Source organism: Panthera leo, chromosome B1 (assembly GCF_018350215.1).
Source record: "Panthera leo isolate Ple1 chromosome B1, P.leo_Ple1_pat1.1, whole genome shotgun sequence".
Taxonomy (NCBI): domain Eukaryota; kingdom Metazoa; phylum Chordata; class Mammalia; order Carnivora; family Felidae; genus Panthera; species Panthera leo.
In genome coordinates this window covers 110,581,077-110,602,804 of record NC_056682.1, presented here as the reverse complement: position 1 = coordinate 110,602,804, position 21,728 = coordinate 110,581,077, and the positions used below count along the sequence as shown (strand labels likewise).

Below are 21,728 nucleotides of genomic sequence, written 5' to 3'. Positions count from 1 at the left end.
CACACACACACACACACACACACACACACAATGGAGTATTACCCGGCAATTAAAAAGAATGAAATCTTGCCATGAGCAGCTACATGGATGGAACTAGAGGGTATTATGCTAAGCGAAAGTAGTCAGTCAGAGAAAGACAAATATCATATGACTTCACTCATATGAGGACTTTAAGACACAGAACAGATGAACACAAGGGAAGGGAAGCAAAACTAATATAAAAGCAGGGAGGCGGACAAAACATAAGAGACTCTTAAATATGGAGAACAAACAGGGTTACTGAAGAGGGTGGGGGAGGGGGGATGGGCTAAATGGATAAGGGGCATTAAGGAATCTACCCCTGAAATCATCGTTACACTATATGCTAACTAACTTGGATGTAAAGTAAAAATAAATACATAAATAAATAAATTAAATTTTAAAAAAGATATATTAATAATTAGGGGAGCCTGGGTGGCTCCATCGGTTAAGTGTCAGACTTGATTTAGGCTCAGGTCATGATCTCATGGTTCACTGAGTTCGAGCCCTGCATTGGGCTCTGTGCTGACTTCTTGGGATTCTGTCTCTCCCTCTCTCTCTGCTCCTCCCCTGCTCAGGATCCCTCTCTCAAAATTAGTAAATGTTAAAAAATATATATGTGTATATTAATAATTAATTTAAAAATTCTTTTAAATGTGAAGCAGCACTCTACAACAGCTCTACAATAGGGGACATGGATAATAAAGACATTATAGAGTTTTTTAAGATTTTAGAGCAAAAGCAATATATTTACTACCCACTATTAAAGTAGTACATGGGGAAAAGATTCATTATATAAAAGGGTACTTAAATTACAAGGTGCTAGTTATCTTTAAGAGGGGTACTTTTTAAACAGTTACAATTATTTTAGGGCAGGGACTAAGTCTTCTAATATTTTCATTTTCGATCTATCTACACAGTATATAATCCATAAATAATAATTCTGCATGAATTGAACAGTAGTACCATTAAGCAGAGCCGATCAAAAAGAGTTTGTTCTAATCCATTTTCATGAGCTGCATCAGAACCCTGAATAGTAGGAGGAAGCTGTTTGGGATCTCCAACAAGAATCAGCTTTTCACACTCGAACCTAAAAACAGAATTCCAAAAATTAATCTAAGCAATAAGAGAAGGCATGCATTGACATCATTTGCTGCACTATTTTCCCAGAGTTCTGGGAGCTAACAAGGCTTAATAATGCTAATAAATGTATTCAAAGGCTTTGAACTTACTCAGTAGAAAACCCCTTACAATTTTTTCCTACATAAAACGTACTAAATGTCCCCTTGCCTCTGCATGGAATTAGCATTTTGCACAACACGTTTGAGAAACAATGACTTTTAAATTCTATAAACTTAGAGGCTTTCATAGAAAACATTTGGCTTAAACTCTTGCTTTAGAGATGAAATAAATTAGGTTCCTGGGGCTAAATGTCTTTTTAAATCGAGGTAGGATATCGTGGGAAAATGTCCAATTTTTTGTAGAAAAACTTGTATCTAAATCTCAACTCCATTATATTCTATGGACACAACAAGTTATTTAACTTCCCCAAGCTTCAGCACTCTTACCAGTAACCTGGATGTGCTACTACTTTGCATAACTGTTATCAGGACTTCGTGCAGTATATAATGTGTTTAGTATACAGCAGGTGCTTCATATAACAGGAAATATTTCTTGTTACTCATATTAGCATTATTGCTTCTATTGTTAAATAGATTAGCCCTATTACTCCTCTATCCTCTGTGCAGGACCTTACTGTTCCTCCATTCCTGGCTCCTGAGTGGGGTGACCAACTCATATTGGTTTGCTTAGGACTGTCCCAGTTTAACCTAAAATTCCCATGATGTGGGACCTCCCAAGTCCTGGGAAAATCATGACAGTAGGTACTCGTTCCCTCATTAACTGGGGATAGAACAAGGATTAGAACTCAGGCCTACTGAGTCCAAGTCTAGCACTCTTTCCACTGCCTTCAGGATCCCTCAGTTAGAGATGCTTTAAAAGCACAATGTTTCAATTAACTGATACAGCTTAGAAGATTTTATAGTCTTCTAAATTTTATTGGACAAAGTTTCATTTTCAACTTATTTTTCTGTACAGAGTTTATATCCTTTCATAATATAAATTTTATTTTCAGAACTTAAACACTGGAACTTTATCAAAGTAAGCAACTGAAGAACATTCTTCAGTAGACTTAGGTTCTCAAAATAGGACTAAAGAAGAACCTCTAATTTAGGTGAGAAACCTGCAAGGTCCTAGTAAAATTCTAGCACTAGTGTTATCAAGGCTTTAAAAATTATGTGATCTATCATCAGGGAAATGTAAATCAAAACTACAAGGAGATATCACCTCACACCTGTTAGAGTGGCTAAAATCAACAACCAAAGAAACAACAGGTGTTGGCGAGGATGTGGAGAAAAAGGAACCCTTGTGCACTATTGGTGGGAATGCAAACTGGTACAGCCACCATGGAAAACACTGTAGGGGTTCCTCAAAAAGTTAAAAATAGAACAACCCTATGATCTAGCAATTGCACTACTAGGTATTTACCCAAAGGATACAAAAATACTAATTCAAAGGGATACATGCACTCTTATGTTTACAGCAGCATTATTTACCATAAGCAAGATATAATAGCAGCCCAAGTGTCCATCCACTGATGAATGGATAAAGAAGTGGTGTATACATACAATGAATATCATTCAGCCATAAAAAAGGAATGAAATCTGGCCATTTGCAATGACACAGATGGAGTGAGAGAGTATAATGCTAAGTGAAACAAATCAACCAAAAAAAGACAAATACCATCTCATTTCACTCATATGTGGAATTTAAAAATAAACAAGAAAGGGAAAAAAATAAGAGAGAGATAAACCAAGAAACAAACTCTTTAACTATCGAGAACAGATGGTTGCAAGAGGGGAGGTGGGTGGGGGGAATGGGGTGAAATAGATGATGGGGATTAAGGAGGGCACTTGTGATGAGCACAAGATGATGTACAGAATTGATGAATCACTATATTGTATACCTGAAACTAATATAACATTGTATATTAACTCCCTGGAATTAAAACGAAAACTTTAAAAAGAATTATGTGATCCAAATGTCTCAACTGTGATCTAACAAAATTTTGACACATTAACCCCTCTCAAGTTCCCCTCTGCATTCTTTTAAAAAGTCACTTTAGTACCTAAACTGTTAAAAATTTTCAAAAAGTTTGGTAAGAGTTTGAAGTGCAAAATTATTTGAAATATTATGATATCTGAGTGTGTTTTGGAAAGGAATTTTTTAGGTTACCTTGCAATGGGAAGGAGAGAGGCCGGTTCAGTTATTTGACTACACTCATCCAGCACAACTACAGGAAATTTAAGATCATTCATGCATGGGAATGGGCAGGCTGCACAGGTAACTCCAACTACCCGCACCTTTATTACAATAAGAATATTATTAATTAACAAATTTTTAAAAAATAAGACAATGTATTTACCAAAGAACTTGTAGGCTAAAATCAGAAACGAGCTGTCCTAATGTAATTACTGGCAATCAGAAATCATAGGTCACTTTATTTCCACATTTTTGTCATTCCCACAGAGTGAATGGAAATCACAGCATAGAGGCTACTTAAGCCACAAGCCCCTTAATAAGAACGGATAAAAGACACATTTTGATTATTACACTGTCAAGATTTAAAACGTTAAGGATGATATGCATATTTTATCCTTCTAGATGAAGCTAAATAAACACCACATGTGTTATCATCAACACAGGCCAAAGTGCTCCACGAAGAGCACTGAACACACTAATGAACTGCACTCTAGGATTTTAACTTACTTAAGAAAGTAAAGATGGCTACCTCTAAACAACAGTAAATTAGTGTCCTTGTGGCCTGTAAGTATATTTGAATCTTATAAGAGAATACCATTATTCTCAAGGCAAAAAGCCTGATGTAAAAAAAAAAAAAAAAAAAAAAAGCTCATATTTAATCTCTGCAACTAAATATAAACAAGAGGAAAATGACTGAATTTTCTAATTACATGTGGCCATTGTACTACTGGTCTAATAGCTACACACACACACACACACACACACGTGTATAGATACACATACACACAAGCATATATACATTTTTTTCCCTCTCTTAACAATCTGAAGTATAATTCTACTTCTTGGTAGCAAGGGCAGTCCACACAAACCGACCAAAATTTTGTCAACAAATGTGATTGACAAAAATATGCTTTACAAATTAAACACTGCCTCCATAGGCCCTGTGAAACAAGAAATATTATAAACTCCTTATTTTCTTTAATAATAGATAACATTTATCACATACAATAACCCTTCGTCAGTTAGGTTTTCCTCTTGTTAAAAACAAAACCAAAAATCCCAAGGCCCCATTTATATTAGAAACTCCACAGTTTTTAAATATTCAGCTCTTGCAAAAGGATCCAGCAGGGGACACCACACTGTAGCACTATACATTCTCATGGTACCACTCTCAAATGGCATTCCTCATTTAATTTCTGGGAACTGTATCTGATAAGACAACCTTAGAATGAGAACCCTGAAGTTGTGAACCAGGAAGCAGTTTTTTTAGTTAAATAAATATCAAATACAAAAACCTAAATAACTAAGTTTTCTTTAAAATATCATATTATTATTGAGGAGGGCACTCGTTGGGATGAGCACTGGGGGTTGTATGTCAGCGATGAACCATGGGAATCTACCCCAAAAACCAAGAGCACACTTCACATGCTGTATGTTAGCCAATTTGACAATAAATTATATTGAAAAATAAAATAAAATACTGTATTATTTATATATTTTAATTTGTCCTTGTATTGCTGAGGTTCTAACCACAGAAGAGATTTTTATTATTGATCTAGGAAATAGTTAACCACGAAGCATTTTTTAAAATTAATTTTATTGTAAAGACATGCCACTTTAGAAATGTGTTAGCTCTGACCTTGGAAATTTGCTAAATAAACTTTAAGAAAAATGTTTCCTTTAAAAGAGTTCTCATTTGTGAACAGATATTACCAGTGAGCAACAGATTATGCTATCTGGGCTTTCACTTAGAAAATTATCAAAGAAGTCATTAACAATTATTCTTACATGTCAATATTATGTTGAATAAGTGACTAAAATGGTAAATAATTTACATAAATGACTAATGTGCATTGATTGAACACAGTCAAACTAAGCCCTTCTGGATTAAGTAGAGAAGGAAGTAGAGTTTGACTCTATAATTCAAAATACTTGAAAGCTCGTCTGAAGCCTTCTGAGGACTTCTGTAAGCAAAACTTGTTGCAGATTGGTTATCATTTCCAATTCCCTCCTCCCTCCTTGTGAGAGTATTACACATCCGCACCCTTTGCCATGTGGCTTTCCAGCGCTTCCCACCAGAGAAATAGGTGGAGTGTATTTCCCTGTCCCACTACTGCTGGGCTTGGCCATCTGACCTGTTAAAGCAAATGGAGTATTAGCAGACATAATATGAACAAACGCTTTAAATGTATTTGTGTGATCCTGCCCACCTTTTTGTGCTTCTGCCATCCGTCAGGAGAAGGCCATCATGCCATAGGCAACTGTTCTCAGAATGAGAGACCTGAACCACAGCCTCAAGCTGGGCCGTGCCAAATGACCTCTACAGTCATGAGTCTGTTGTCTTAAAGTACTGAGATTTTGTTTGTTTAGCAGCATTTTTTGGAAAGAGCTAAGCAATACCAGGACCCAAGCATGTTGATTTTTCCAAATTTCTTTTTATATAATTTTTTTAAGTTTATTTATTTTGAGAAGGGGTGGGGGAGGGAGAAGGAGAGAAAGAGAATCCCAAGCAGGCTCCACACTGTCAGTGCAGAGACCGATGCGGGGTTTGAACTCATGAACCGTGAGATCATGACCTGAGCTGAAACCAAGAGTCAGCCGCTCAACTGACTGAGCCGCCCAGGTGCCCTGATTTTTCCAAATCTCTTGCAGAAAGTGACCAATGTCCACATGGTCCAAAAAGCCAACAACCCCCTTTTCCTCCATTCCTCTTTCTTTTCTGCATGCTCTCCTTTCATTGGTGGGAGCTACTCATTGGTTTCTTTCTCATCAGCTGCCAGCTGAAGGAAGGTGCTCTGGATGAGAAGTTGATAAAAGGGATGATGCTACCTGTTACAGGTTAGGATCCTATGTGTGCAGTCTTGGCTTCCAATACCTAGAAGCAAGTATCTGAGACTCCTAGATTCTCAGATACAGACAGACCCTGAAAGGCTTGGCTTTCTAGGGAAAGCATTAAAGACAAATTTCACTTGATATTTTGCCCAGGTCAGACCTTCTCTCCAATTTCACCTAGAAAAAAATCAAGTTTCACTTAACTTGCCAAGAAAACTATCTTCTGTTTCCTCTTTAAGGGGAGGTTTTTCTCAATAATAAATAATTATTATAAATAATATACTTATATATAACTTATATAAAAATTATAAAATAATGCATTAATAATAAAAACCTTTTCTCTTTCCTCTTTAAGCTTATAAAAAGATATACAAATAGGGGCACCTGGGTGGCTAGGTTGGTTGAGTCTGACTCTTGATTTCGGCTCAGGTCATGATCTTACAGTTTCATACGTTCAAATCCTGCGTTGGGCTCGGTGCTGACAGTGCGGGGCTTGTTTGGGATCCTCTCTCTCCCCATCTCTCTCTGCCCCTCCCCTACATGTGCTCTTTCTGTCTCAAAATTATAAATAAATAATGAATAAATATTTTAAATACACACACGCAAATACAGAAAAGGAGAAAAGATAACTCAGTCATGGTAAGCTGGATCTGTTCACAAATTTGAAGAATGTTTTCCGATAGGATAAAACACACACCAAATGGACATACACACACCTTATTTGAACCTAAACTATCACAGTCATTTGTTTTATTTAAAGGAAATATTCTCCGTCAACAAGAAAAAGAAATCTGAATAGTACGTATAGATGAAGAAACAAATTTACCTGCTTCAGCAGGGTTTTATTGGTCCCCAATTTATGCTGCTCAATACTTTTTCTGACATAGATCTTTTCCAGAGGAGTCAAGTCTTCTTTCATTAGTGCATTCAGTTCTTTTAGTTGCTCATTTTCATTTTCTGAGCTAGCATGCAAACTAAAAAAAGTATTACATAAAACAATATCCCTCTTTGTCCCATTTTCACATTATAAAAATATAAAATACAGATTTTCTAAGTTAAAAAAGATAAAAAAGAAAAAAAAAGATAAATCTTTTTCCATTCTTCTTCAAAAACCAAATTTAAGGTAAGAGTTATATAAAATTATTATACTTCTTGGGGCGCCTGCGTGGCTCAGTCAGTTGAGCAACAGACTCTGGGTTTCGGCTCAGGTCATGATTTCAAAGTGTTGGGATCAAGTCCCAGTGCTGGGCTCCACATTGAGTGTGGAGTCTGCTTGGGATTTTCTTTATCCCAATCTCTCTCTGCCCCTCCCCGCTTGTGTGTACGTGGGTGCACTCTCTCTCAAAAATAAATAAATAAACTGAAAAAAAATATTGTACTTCTCTGAGCACTCTGTGACTTCTGGAATTCAGTGTTCTCACCTATAAGGTAAAATTGGTTTGGCAATCTTCCTAACACTCCCAACTCTGACGAACTTTTCAAATCCAAGACTGAGAAGCCTTTAAAGAAAACAAGGTAAAATAGATTCCGATTATTTAGAAGAATATAAAGCAAAGTTTCATATAATATTTATGTTACTAAAATTAATTTTGTGTAATAGTGTATCTTATAGTTATAGAAGTCAATCTGAAATGTCCAAACTCAGAGTAAATGCAATGTAGCTAAAAGTCTTTTTTATATAAGGCGTTTTATAGAGAATTTTTAAATTCAACTGAGGGTTCATTAAATGTTTATAAAATATTGATGTTAGTATTTATCACATATAAAATTGTCTCTAACAACATAATAATATGGAAAACAATAGCTACCATATACTTAGCATCAGGATTTATTAGGAATAAATACTTTATCTCTACATACATTATCTCATTTAATATTCATTACAGTTCTGCACGACAGTATCTCATCTTAGAGATGAGGACTCCAAAAAAAAAGTGAGGTATTTTGCTGAGGCCACATAGCTAAAAAGTGGAGTCAGCCATGATTCAACCTAGGCAAGTCTGTCTACCTCTAAAGGCTATGATCATTTGTATATATACATCACTCCCTTTCTGAAGGACAATTTTGCAAAATATATTAGGGAGCTTAAAAATGTTTGTATCTTGGGGCGCCTGGGTGGTTCAGTCAGTTAAGCCTCTGACTCTTGATTGTGGCTCAAGTTATGATCTCACAGCTTACAGGTTCAAGCCCCACGTCAGTCTCTGCACTGCCAGAGTGGAGCTTGCTTGGGATTCTCTCTCTCTACCTCTCTCTCTCTCTCAAAACAAATACATAAACTTATAATAAACAAACAAACATAAAAAAATTTTTTTTAATGTTTATATCTTGGGGCATCTGGCTGGCTCAGTTGGTAAGAATGCAACTCTTTATCTCGGGGTTGAGAGTTTAAGCTAACATTGGGCACGTTGGCCACAGAGCTTACTTAGTAAGAAAAAAAGGTTGATATCTTTTATTCTAGACCTGGGACTGTTTCCTAAGGAAAGAATCAGAAATGGAGATAAGGATTTATATTTAAGGATTTTGTCACAATATTATTTATAATGGCAAAAATATGGAAAAAATTAACGGATCAAAAATTGGTTAATTAGGGGCACGTGGCTGGCTCAAGTGGAGGAGTGTGCAACTCTAGATCTCAGAGTCATGAGTTTGAGCCCCACGTTGGGAGTTTGAGCTCCACGTTGGTTGTAGAGATTACTTAAATAAATAAAACCTGTAAAAAAAAATAAAATAAAATATTAGACACTTCAATACACTAGTCATACCTACCCAAGAAGTACTCTGTCCACAGCTACATTAGTGGAAGAAGAAATGAGAAGTTTCCATGGTCTTGCATTTCCAACTGTAGGAACTTCACTCTTTTCAAATAGCTGTACAAAAAACAAAATCACCACTGCCAGCAAATAACTCTTTCCTGCTCCAAAAACACCTAATTATTTTGAAGGAAGGGGAAATAGAATAAAGGCAATGTCATAAATAAATTTTTGAAAGTATAAGAAATATTTCATCCATCTGCTTCCCTCTCCCTTTCATTTAATTAATTTATTCAAAAAACATTCACTGAGTGACTACTATGTGCTTTGCACAAGGGATAAATAGATAACCAGAGGCCTCCACATTTAATGAATCTATGCAGGAAAACAAAGTGAAGGAACAATGATAAAATAATATGATAAGCAACACTGTTATTGTATCAAAGAAAGAACATTCCTCTCTGCTTTGGTAAAGATGGGAATGCTTCCTAAAAATAAGTAGCAGAACTAAGTCTTCCAGCATAATATATCCAGACTGCTTAAAGAAAGGGTCATTCCAGGCAAAGGCATGGCAAAGTATGCAGATGTTAACTATTTCTATACAGCCTATAGCAAAATAGGTAAGAGACAAGGCCGACAAAGTAGGCAAGAGGATAAATCACGAGAATTCTGCTTGGTGTGGCTAAAAAGTTTAAATTTTGTCTTGCAGACCAGGGAAAGTCACTGAAGGATTTTAAGCAATAGAATTGACTTAGGCAGACTGTATTTTGTAAAAACTACTTGAGTGAAAATATTAAGAAAGATAAAACTAAAGGTGGAGCAATTAGAAAGGGGTGTGAGATAACCATAACAATAACACATGCTAACTTTCCTCAGTGCCTCCCACGTGTCAGACACTGTTCTACGCCCTTTACCAGCGTTCACTCATGTGGTCCTACAACCCTAAGAGAAAGATGCTGTTATCAACTTATGTTACAGAGTAGGAAATTAAAGCTGAGATAAGTAACCTGCTAAGGTCATGCAGCTAACACATGAGAGCGCCAGGATACAAATCCAGGATTCCAGCTCTAGAGCCTACCTTTTCACCACCAGGCTATATAGGAGGTACAGTGACGGCTTGGATGGAGGGGACCCAAGTAACCTGGAGAGGAGAAAACTTATAGGAAAGAAAGGTAGAAACCAGAAGTGAAACATCTCAGTGACTAATCTGATGGGGGGAGATAAACAGAGAGGAGGAGGAAGATTAAGAGAGTCACTTCATCTAAGGAGAAAGAATAATCAAGGATGAGTCCCAGGTATCTAGCTTGGTCAACAGGGTGAATGTGATATAAATCCTCAAAATAGCACAAAATAGCTTTGGAGTGGATGTTTGAGGAAATGAGCTAAAAAGGTGACAGAATCCAGATAGAATTATTAGCTCTGAAGAGGGGGAAGTAAAGCTCCTTTACTGGGACAGAACCAAGAAAGGTAAAAATAGGTTCAAACTTAGGTAAAATGGGGGAGAGCAGGCTATTGAGAGGAATTTCTGTTATAAACTCCGTTTCCTGTTTTAAAGGCAGAATCAATTTTAGAGGGAGTAGGGCAAGGGCCAGGAGAAATTAAAGATTTGGAATAGCTGCTGGGGGAGGATGAAAGTGTGAGCTCACTAGGAATTAACAAAAGGCTTTGTTGCTGAGGCTTGAAGTTCACTCTGATAGTGCAACACGTAGATATCTAGATCAAGTCTGGATACTGTGAATAATGAGTATATAATGCTACTCATTCATTAGATACACTGCCTATTCTCCCTTTCAGGATGGTCAGTTCTGCTCTCATCTAATAGTTTACTAAAGTAGGTTCAGACTCAAAATAATCTATGTAGAGTCATTCTAGAATCTTCTGTGATTAGGAAATTACAAGCAGACAGAGTTACAAAAGTGCATATAACCGTATATTTATTAGAACTGCTTTCTTTCTTGCTTCTTACCATGTATGATCGTGATAGGGAGGGTATGTGTTTGCAGTTCCTTCACTTCAGCATTTTCGTGCGATGCCATCATTTGAGCTATCTGAATTAAGGCTGTAGCTTGATCCTCATTTAACTTGTGTGCCTGAATTAATTGACTAGCTAACTGCAATGTTGCTTCTAGGCTGAGAAGTTCAAATTTTGTATTGATACTTGAGAAGGCTGGTGGGATAAATTTTCTCTTACTGACTCTCTTGTTGCTAACTGCAGTTGACGAAGACCTAGTAAAAAGGCAGCAAAAAAAAAAAATCAAAGGAAAATGAGGGGTTTTTGAAATAGTGAGTAAACACTATTAATAATAGTGAGTAAAACCTATTAATAAAATAATTCATAAGCATCATAGAGAACATTTTTTTAAGGGCACAAATGGATATATATACCCCATTTTGAAGGAGGGTAGAGGAGAAGAAAACTAACATTTTAATGCTATTTTGAGTACCAACTATGTGCCAGCACTATGCTAAGCATTTTACATATTATTTGATGTGATCTTAAAAACAACACTAAGAAGTAGTTAATTAGCCCAAATAAGAGACAGAAATATTAAATTTTTTTCCCAAAAAGCACACAGATAATAAGTGGTGTACTGACTTTAAAGCCCATGTTCCATTATACAAGGCTGTCTTAGGTAATTAATACAGCCTCTATTTCAGTAAAACTATAATAAATAAACTGGTTTTATTTCTATTTTTATAAAGGATCAATTCATTTCAAAGATTAAATAACAAAGATAGATAATAACATAATGGGATCATAAGGATTTTTATTTTTTACCTAGAACTTCATTATACTGAGAGAAAGGAAACACCACAAGACAGATAACATTCCAAATTAGAAACTAGACTTTTTCTACCATTGTAGTGAATTTAATAGAATATCACTTCCAATATTTTAAAAGCGGGTATTTTAAAACTCGAGAAATTAAGTTTATGTCAAGAATAAAGCGAGTACAGGGCGCTTGGGTGGCTCAGTCGGTTAAATGTCCAACCCTTGATTTCGGCTCAGGACATGATCTCACAGTTCATGAGATCCAGCCCCACACAGGGTTCTGCGCTGACAGCATGGAGTCTGCTTGGGATTCTCTCTCTCTCTCTCTCTCTCTCTCTCTCTGTTTCTGCCCCTCCCTTGCTCGTGCATGCACGCTCCCTCTCCCTCAAAATAAACATAAAAAAAAATAGTATCAAGGTACATACTGAATTAAACCTATAAAAAGGATTCTTTTTTATTTTAGTTTAGTTTATCTTTTTAATTTACATCCAAGTTAGTGAGCATATAGTAAAATAATGATTTCAGGAGTAGAATCCAGTGATTCATTATCTACATATAACACCCAGTGCTCATCCCAACAAGTGCCCTCTTCAATGCCTCTTGCCCATTTAGTCCATCCCCCGACCCAACACCCTGCCAGCAACTCTTAGCTTGTTCTCTGTATTTAAAAGAAATTTTTTTTTTAATGTTTATTCACTTTTGGGAGACAGAGGATGAGCGGCAGAGGGGCAGTTAGAGAGGGAGACACAGAATCCCAACCAGGCTCCAGGCTCTGAGCTGTCAGCACAGAACCTGACACGGGACTTGAACTTTTGAGCTGTGATATCATGACCTGAGATGAAGTTGGACGCTTAACCAACTGAGCCACCCAGGTGCCCCTGTTCTCTGTATTTAAGAGTCTCTTATGTTTTGCCCCCTTCCCTGTTTTTATATTATTTTTGCTTCCCTTCCCTTATGTTCATCTGTTTTGGATCTTAAATTCCACTTTTGAGTGAAGTCATACAGTATTTGTCTTTCTCTAATTTCACTTAGCATAATACCTTCTAGTTCCACCCATGCTGCAAATGACAAGATTCTGTTCTTTTTCATTGCCAAGTAATACTCCATCGTGTGTGTGTGTGTGTGTGTGTGTGTGTGTGTGTGTGTGTGTATACACACATACCACATCTTCTTTATCCATTCGTCAGTTGATGGACATTTGGGCTCTTTCCATATTTTGGCTACTGTCAATACAGCTGCTATAAACACTGGGGTGCATGTGCCCCTTTGAAACAGCACTCCTGTATCCTATGGATAAACACCTTGTAGGGCAATTGCTGGGTCATAGAGTAGTTCTAATTTTAATTTTTTGTGGAACCTCCATACTGTTTTCTAAAGTGGCTGCACCAGTTTGCATTCCCACTAAAAGAATTCTTTTACATGTTAAATAATTTGTGGCATCAAAACAGAAATGAATAAAAAATCAACACTCAGAATCTCCCTAAAATATCATTCCTTGAAGAAGGCAAAAATTTACACTAACATCCTTTTAACTACTGACAGACAGTAACCTCATGGTCTCTGAAAGATAATTAAAATATTTTTGGCAAAAATGTATGTAATGTACTTTGAACGCATTTTCATATTCACAGTTAGTCACCATTTTTGAACACCAATGACCGCTGGTAAATAATCACTTACATTGTTAACAGGTACGGTGTTAGAGGTAGAGTAGCTGGGTTAAAGTAGTCCTGAATGTTTTTCAAAGTGGTCAGCTCTGTGCTAGCATTACAAACCAACAATGCATGGACCACTACTGTAGAGAGAACGCAGAAACTGAACATTTAATGAAAATAAAATGGATCATAAAGGAACTATTTAAAACGTTCGATATAACTCAGAGCTCAGCTACAGCATTAATCACATGACATAAAATAAACCCTTAAGTATATGGGGAGGTACTTCTACCCATTAAACTACTATACCATCTACTTATTCATACTTTTTCTACAGGTATCCATAAATTGCATAACTTAAATCAAACTCGGACTTCTATATATCACCTAATAAGCAATAACTACTGTTTTGAGTTAGTGCATGGTGACCCTCCTTGACAGTTCCAACTAATCAGCATACCACCTTGTGCTGTATAGTATTTGTGTAACTTCGGAACATTTTCTTTCATTCTTCAACTATTTTATAGAAATATATGGAAAGCAGAAAGTTAGAATGCTGATATTGCTGGGGAAACAACAGTAGCAAATATTAAAATACACATATGGGGGGCGCCTGGTGGCCCAGTCAGTTAAGCATCTGACTTTGGCTCAGGTCATGATCTCACAGCTTGTGGGTTCAAGCCCCACGTCAGGTTCTGTGCCGACAGCTCAGAGCCTGGAGTCTGCTTCAGATTCTGTCTCCCTCTCTCTCTCTGCCCCTCCCCCACTCGCACGCATGCGTGTGCACGTGCTTTCTCTCTCTCGCTCAAAAAATAAATAAAAATTAAAAAAATATACATATGAAAGTGACAAATTAAGTAACAAATGTTTACTTAATTAGGCAGGCTCTTTAAATTTTTTTTTTTTTTTTTAACGTTTTATTTTATTTTTGAGACAGGGAGAGACAGAGCATGAACAGGGGAGGGTCAGAGAGGGAGACACAGAATCTGAAACAGGCTCCAGGCTCTGAGTGGTCAGCACAGAGCCCTACGCAGGGCTCGAACTCATGGACCGCGAGATCATGACCTGAGCCGAAGTCGGTCGCTTAACCGACTGAGCCACCCAGGCGCCCCTAGGCAGGCTCTTAATGGACTCAAGCTAGTTGACTAGATTTATTTTGTTCTTGAAGAAAAAATTCAAAAGTTAGAAATGTATATGAAGTACTTAAATGAATCATTAAATGTTGTCTCTAATTAGTTATAGACCAAATTCGACCATCAGGAATTATTTCGGAGATCAAGATGTATAGAGATATCTACAGATTCTTAGAACTGAATAGGGATTCAGCCTATTAAAATTTCCTTTATTAAAATAGTAATAAGGCTGGTAGCCTAGTAGCTTATTGAAAATTTCTCAAGACAGATGATAAAATACCCTCAAAATAAAAATCATACCCTCCTCTTCAGTTGCCTACAAAATCTCTAAAGACCTTCTCAATAGAAAATAAACGATTTATTTACTAAATGTACCCTATTATTAGAATAATAAACCAAAAGAAATAAAAAACCAAGAGAATCAAAACTTGCTGTAAGAAATTATTTGAGAAAATACTTATTTATATGTTTAATGTTTATATTTTTAAAAATCAGGTATATTCTGTATAAAGATCAACTTTAACAAATTAAGTGAGGATTCAAAGTTTTATTATATTGTTATCCCTCTGAGACTTGAACTGCACAAATATTTATATATTCGACTTTTATACACATTTTTCAGGAACACATTATACACAATAATAGGAAGTAGAGGTGGATGCTTTTCGTTGGCTTTAATCAAATAACCCCAAACAAAGTTAGCATCCTTGCTCACAATGCATCTTATGTCTATCATTCTTCTTTTAATATAAATTAATATAAGCATGGCAATACTTACTGTTAGTGGGCCAGTTAGAGGGGAAATAACCTTGCAAAGGTAGTAGCTCCACCTCATTGGTAGATGATGGTCCAAAGAAAGCACTACATGCAATAAAAGTATCCAATTCAAAGTCTAGGGTTTTTGAAACCACCCAAAGATCATCTGAGAAGACAAACAATTTTTAAAGAACTTAGAACTATGCTCAATTTAAAATTACTTTGGACTTCTTACATGTTTAGTCCTATGTTATTTCTCAAAAAAACAAAATTGAAGCGCACCTGGGTGGTGGTCAGTTAAGCGTCTCTTGATCTTGGCTCAGTTCGTGAGATCGAGCCCCAGGTTCATGAGAATGTGCCCCATGACGGGCTCTGCGCTGACAGCTCAGAGCCTGCTTGGGATTCCCTTCCTCCCTCTCTCTCTGCCCCTCCCCTGCTCACGCTCTTGCTCTCTCTCTCTCTCTCAAAATAAATAAACATTTTTAAAAAGACAACTTTATAACTGTATTAGACTTTCCCAAGGTAGAACATTAGTCTGAAAAGAGGCTCTGCCATATAAGGGTTTTCATGCTCAAATAAAGTTGGCAATCTGTGGATAGAATACAAGTTCTCTTAATGGATTGTCCTTAACTGATGCTGTAGATTAATTAATTAATGTTCTTCTTTCTTTCTGTATAACATGCCATCTCCATGGCATATTGAGCACTCACAGCTAGTAGGCTATTTTCCACAATACCTGTACACCATTTCTACCACCAGTTGAGTTTACATTTACAAAGAGTCCATTGTATTTGTTCTAAAACTTATTTATACAGTTGGATTAGTTATAATTATATATTATATATAATTATTTGAGTATGAAGAAAAATAATTGTTTTAAGAAAACTAAAGTAATAATTTAGAAAGAATTCATTACAATTTGCTTTAAGAAAACCACAAAACACAAAAAAACTGCTGTTGACTCAAGCATAGGTGAAGTAAATATAAAAGATTAGAAAAAAATTGAAAACATTTAAATCATTCTCTACTTAGATCGCTTCACAAGTTCTTGCTCTGTGTTTAAGAATTCAGAATGGTAAATCTCTGAGTGGTATATTTGTGGGTATAGTTTATACAAGATACAAAAGATCTCCAACCAAAAACCCCATATTCCAAGCAAAAACCTTGATTCTTCATCAAAAGATCATTAAATTATCTCATATATTTTAAGTTAAAATGTTTAATGTTCATATGCATTATTTATTAAAATCCCTGACCTTAACCAACTAAGAAAATTAACTGACAAACCACAAGTCTCAACAGCATCAGAAAAGATAGTGTACTGGGCTACATTCCCATCTTGGAAAATCCAATGCATACCAGCATGTTTAAGATTCTGAAAAATCTTAGATTAAGGTTATTTGTTTAACATAGCACTCTCCAAATTTATTTAGCCACAGAACCACCCGCCCCCTTTTTTTACACTGACTTTTATCATACCCCATAAAACTACTGTTTTAGAAAATATGTTTAGGAAACTATTTTTTAAAAAGTTCATTTATATTTTATATCTAATTTTTAAAAAACTACTTGCCAACTTATGTAATATATATTTAAACAATTTTCCCTGGCCACCAGGGTAAGATAAATAGATCAGAATCTATTGGCAGATCATGTATCTATGGGAATTTTTTTTTTTTTTTTTAATAAAACGCAATAGCCTAGGGCAGCCTGGCTAGCTCAGTTGATGGAGCATGCGACTCTTAATTTCAGAGTTGTAAACCTGAGCCCATGTTGGGTGCTGAAACTACTTTAAAAAAATAAAATCTTCCAAAAATAAAAATAAAAAACAACCCCCACACAATAACCTATTATTATGTTCTGGGTCAATAGATATTTTAAATGTCAAGTAGGTATTATTATTATCACCATTTTATTGAGGAAGGAAGACTGGCCCAAAGAAGTTAAACTGTCCATAGACACAAGGCCAGTAAATAGCAGATCTGGGACTGAACCCAACTCCCTGACCTCATTGGAGCTGACCAGACTGTGGTCAGCCTTCACTCATCTGCATTGTCCAGAAGGAACAGCTGATACCACGAGGGGAAAATTAGTTCACGGGCCAAAATAATGAGACATTTAAGGAGACAAAGACTTCAAAAGAAAAACATACTGGATTACAGAGTCCTACAGAAAAAGAAATACCAGAACAGATGGACCAGTCATTGAAATTTAGCCTGGTAAAGAGATTTTTTTTTTAAAATTTTTTTTTTCAACATTTTTTATTTATTTTTGGGACAGAGAGAGACAGAGCATGAACGGGGGAGGGGCAGAGAGAGATGGAGACACAGAATTGGAAACAGGCTCCAGGCTCCGAGCCATCAGCTCAGAGCCTGACGCGGGGCTCGAACTCACAGACCGCGAGATCGTGACCTGGCTGAAGTCGGACGCTTAACCGACTGCGCCACCCAGGCGCCCCGAAGAGATTTTTTACAAGAAGCAAGAGAAGACAGTTGCAATGCAAAGTAAGAACCAGAAAATAATGAAAGGAAATGAACAAAAATATCAGGTTGAAAAAATATGGTAGTTGAAATAAAGCTATAATTGATGTGTTAAATCATAGAATGGATACATTTGAGGAATAACTAAGCAATTTAGAAGACCATATTAAGGATATTTCCTAGAAGGAAGAGAAGACAAAAGCCTAGACAATATAAAAGAAATGTTGAGTCAGAGGTGCTAATATTGGAATAATAAAAGTCTTAGAGAAATAAAAGTAAAATGAAGATTATTCGAAGATAAAGGAGATCAATTTCCCAGAATTAAAAAAAAAAAAAAGATAAAGGACTTGAGTATTTTTTTTTAAAAAAACACCTTATGGAAGTATGAATGACATACAAAAAGCTGTACCTATTTAATGCATATACTGGATGAGTTTGGAAATAGATGACTTAATAGATTTAAAAGGCCCACAATGTGCCCAAGAGGAGAAAAAGGAAAAACCACATTTGACACATTACAAGGAAATATAAGACTATAATAGTCAGAGAGAAAATTCTAAAGCTTCCAGTCAGAAAGAGCAAATAACATACAAAGGAATAAGAATTGGAATGCCAACAGATTTTTCAACAGCAAGAAGATAACCAAGTATATTAATATTTTCTTAAAACATATAAAATTGCTGCTTCTGGGGGTCAAAAGTATTAAGTGAAAAGAACTTATAACCTAGAATTTTATATGCAGCCAAACTATCATTCAAATATGAATGTATAACAAAAACATTCTCAAGCATTCAAGGCTTAGAAGGTTTACCATACAACGACCTACATTCAAAACAGTTTTTGATGAAATACATTAACAAGAGAGAAAAATTTAGGAGACGCTAAAAGAGATACATGAAACAAATGTAATTAAATTACCCTGGACAAGTCTGACTCATCTTTTAAAAAGTACTTACATTCAAAGAAGATAGAAAATAAATCCATACTAACCTAAAATTTATAGGTTTAGATTAGTGCTATTCAAAGTAGCCTGTCTTAAATAGTTCTGTTATAGGTCTGCAACATAAAGTCTGTGCTAGAATGCAATTTAACAAATTGACATAATGCTTCCTTCATTCAGAAAGTCTTGCTACAAACAAAACAAAGCAAAACCCAACTAAACTAGTCTGCTTATTGACATGGGTAGTTTATAACACCCTGGAGCAGCTCCTCACCTCTCTTTGGAAACCAGTAAAAGTGTTTGGACTAAAACCAGTCTGCAGACCATACTTTGAGTAGCACCACTGTAGAAAATATCAATAAGATGTAGGGAAGGGGAGAGTGAAAGAAAAGGTCAAGAGGAAGAAACAAGCTCTTAAAAAAAAAAAAAAAAAAAAAACAGGAAGAAACAAGAGGTGTGTTTTGTAAGTTCTTATCTTATTGGAGGGTAAGCTTTTAAATATCAATTTAAAAAAAAAGCAAGAAATGATTTAAAAGAGCATAGATAAAATGGGATAAAGAGAAATAATTTAAAGTTGTAGAAACACGAAAGGGCACATGCGCCCCCATGTTTATATCAGCACTATCAACAATAGCCAAAGTATGGAAAGAGCCCAAGTGTCCATCAATGGATGAGTGGATAAAGAAGATGTGGTGTGTGTGTGTGTGTGTATATATATATATACACACACACACACACACACACACCAATATATATGTGTGTGTGTACACACACACACACACACCAGTATGGAGGTTCCTCAAAAAATTAAAAATAGAACTACCCTACAACCCAGCAATGGCACTACTAGGTATTTATCCAAGGAATACAGGTGTGCTGTTTCGAAGGGGCACATGCACCCCAAAGATTATAGCAGCACTATAAACAATAGCCAAAGTATGGAAAGAAAACAAATGTCCATTGATGGATGAATGGAGTATTACTCAGCAACCAAAAAGAATGAAATCTTGTCATGTGCAACTACGTGGATGGAACTGGAGGGTATTATGCTAAGCGAAAGTAGTCAGTCAGAGAAAGACAAATATATGACTTCACTCACATGAGAACTTTAAGAGACAGAACAGATGAACACAAGGGAAGGGAAGCAAAAATAATATAAAAACAGGGAGACAGACAAAACATAAGAGACTCTTAAATATGGAGAACAAACAGAGGGTTGCTGGAGGAGTTGTGGGAGAGGGGATGGGCTAAATGGGTAAGGGGCATTAAGGAATCTACTCCTGAAATCATTGTTGCACCATATGCTAACTTAGATATAAATTAAAAAAAAATAATAATGATAAAAATTAAAATAAATAAAAATTTAAAAAAATAAAATTGTAGAAACATACCCAAGCATATTATTATTATTATAATAAATTTAAATACTGGACCTATTCCATTCACAAGTCAAAATTTTAAAAATTCAGACATCTGCTATTTATAAGGGACAATGTAGGAACACACAAAGGTGGAACAAGAATATTAGAAGACATCAAACAAATACTAATCAAAATAAATCTCACATAGTTATATTAAAAACTAGATTATAAGAAAAAAGTATTATTACAGATGAAGAGAGTCTCTATACAATAATAAGTTTCAATTTACCAAGAATAGCAATTTAAAATATAAACCTCAATATATTAAAATATTAAAATAACCTCAATGTAGAAGATTCAAAAAGTAGTAAAATAGCAGGGAGAAAGTATACCATAGATGGAGCTACAGTAATTTAGACAGTATGGAATGGATATGAGGATATACAAATTGAACACTAGTATAAAATAGGGAGTCCAGAAAGAGATCAACATTATTTTGAACTTGGCTATAACCGAGATAGCATTTCAATTTAGAGAGGAAAAGCAGGACTAATTAATAAAAAAATGATTACTATGCTAGCAAAACTGTTAATTAAAGAGACAAAAAATGAAATTGGATCCCTATCTCATACCATGTACAAAAAAAAATAAAAACTCCAAATGGATTGAAGATTTTCGCATGTAGTATGTCATTAAGAAAACCTTAATAAACTTTAAAGAAGTAAAAAAAAAAGTCAAAAAGAAAACTTTTAAAAAAATTAGAAAATAAAGGTGAATAATTTTAGACCTCAGTATAGGCAAAGATTTTAAAAATGAGACACAGAGGGGTGCTTGGGTGGCTCAGTTGGTTAAGCGTCCAACTTCAGCTCAGGTCTTGATCTCACAGTTTGGTTTGTGAGTTTGAGCCCTGCATCGGGCTCTGTGCTGACAGTTCAGAGCCCGGAGAGCTTGCTTTGGATTCTGTGTCTTTCCTCTCCCTTTGTCCCTCCCCTACTCACATTCTGTCTCTCTCTCTCCAAAATAAGTAAACATTAAAAAATAAAAATAAAAAATGAGATACAGAAAGCATTATCCAAAAAATAACCTAATAGATTGGACTGTATTAAAACTAAAGTGAAGGGGAGCCTGGCTGGCTCAGTCAGAAGAGTACATGACTCTTGATATCAGGGCCATAAGTTCAAGCCCCACAGTGGGTGTAAAGATTACCTAAATAAATGAAACTTAAATAAATAAATAAATAAATAAATAAATAAATAAATATAAAGTAAAGTGAAAAGACAGGATACAAACTGTGAGCGGACAGTCACAATATACATGATCAACAAAAAATTAGCACGAAAAATATAGAAGAACTATAAATAAGATTACAAATAATAAAATGGGTAAGAAACAACAATACATAAGCAAAAAACACATGAAGAGCTGTTCGACACCATTGGTGAGCAGAGAAATGCAAACTGAAACCACAGTGAGATCCTTTTACACCCATTTGATCAGGCTGATGCAAGATAGTAGAAGATAAGCTGATGTAACCACTTTAGAAATGACTTTGGCACTACAACCTAAAGGTGTGGGCATTTTCATTCTTAGAATTATATCCAAAAGAAGCTGTTGCACATCTATAAGACAGTACAAGAATATACATAGCATACTGCTCACAATGGCAAAACTTAGAAACCAAAATCACCATCAGTGGAAGAGTGAATGAA

The 21,728-nt window shown here is 35.6% G+C and overlaps 1 protein-coding gene across 2 annotated transcripts in view; it reads right to left on the bottom strand.

Annotated features, from left to right (window-relative positions):
- The window catches only part of ZGRF1 (zinc finger GRF-type containing 1), a 91,269-nt gene that overhangs the window by 11,435 nt on the left and 58,106 nt on the right, over positions 1–21,728 (bottom strand). For both annotated transcript variants that reach the window (XM_042935663.1, XM_042935665.1), the window contains 8 exons: positions 15,261–15,404; positions 13,375–13,489; positions 10,888–11,147; positions 8,938–9,097; positions 7,593–7,670; positions 6,998–7,145; positions 3,313–3,440; positions 985–1,108 (listed from right to left, as the gene is read on the bottom strand). In XM_042935663.1, the coding sequence (XP_042791597.1) occupies positions 985–1,108; positions 3,313–3,440; positions 6,998–7,145; positions 7,593–7,670; positions 8,938–9,097; positions 10,888–11,147; positions 13,375–13,489; positions 15,261–15,404 (1,157 nt within the window). The remainder of the gene's footprint in view (positions 1–984; positions 1,109–3,312; positions 3,441–6,997; positions 7,146–7,592; positions 7,671–8,937; positions 9,098–10,887; positions 11,148–13,374; positions 13,490–15,260; positions 15,405–21,728) is intronic.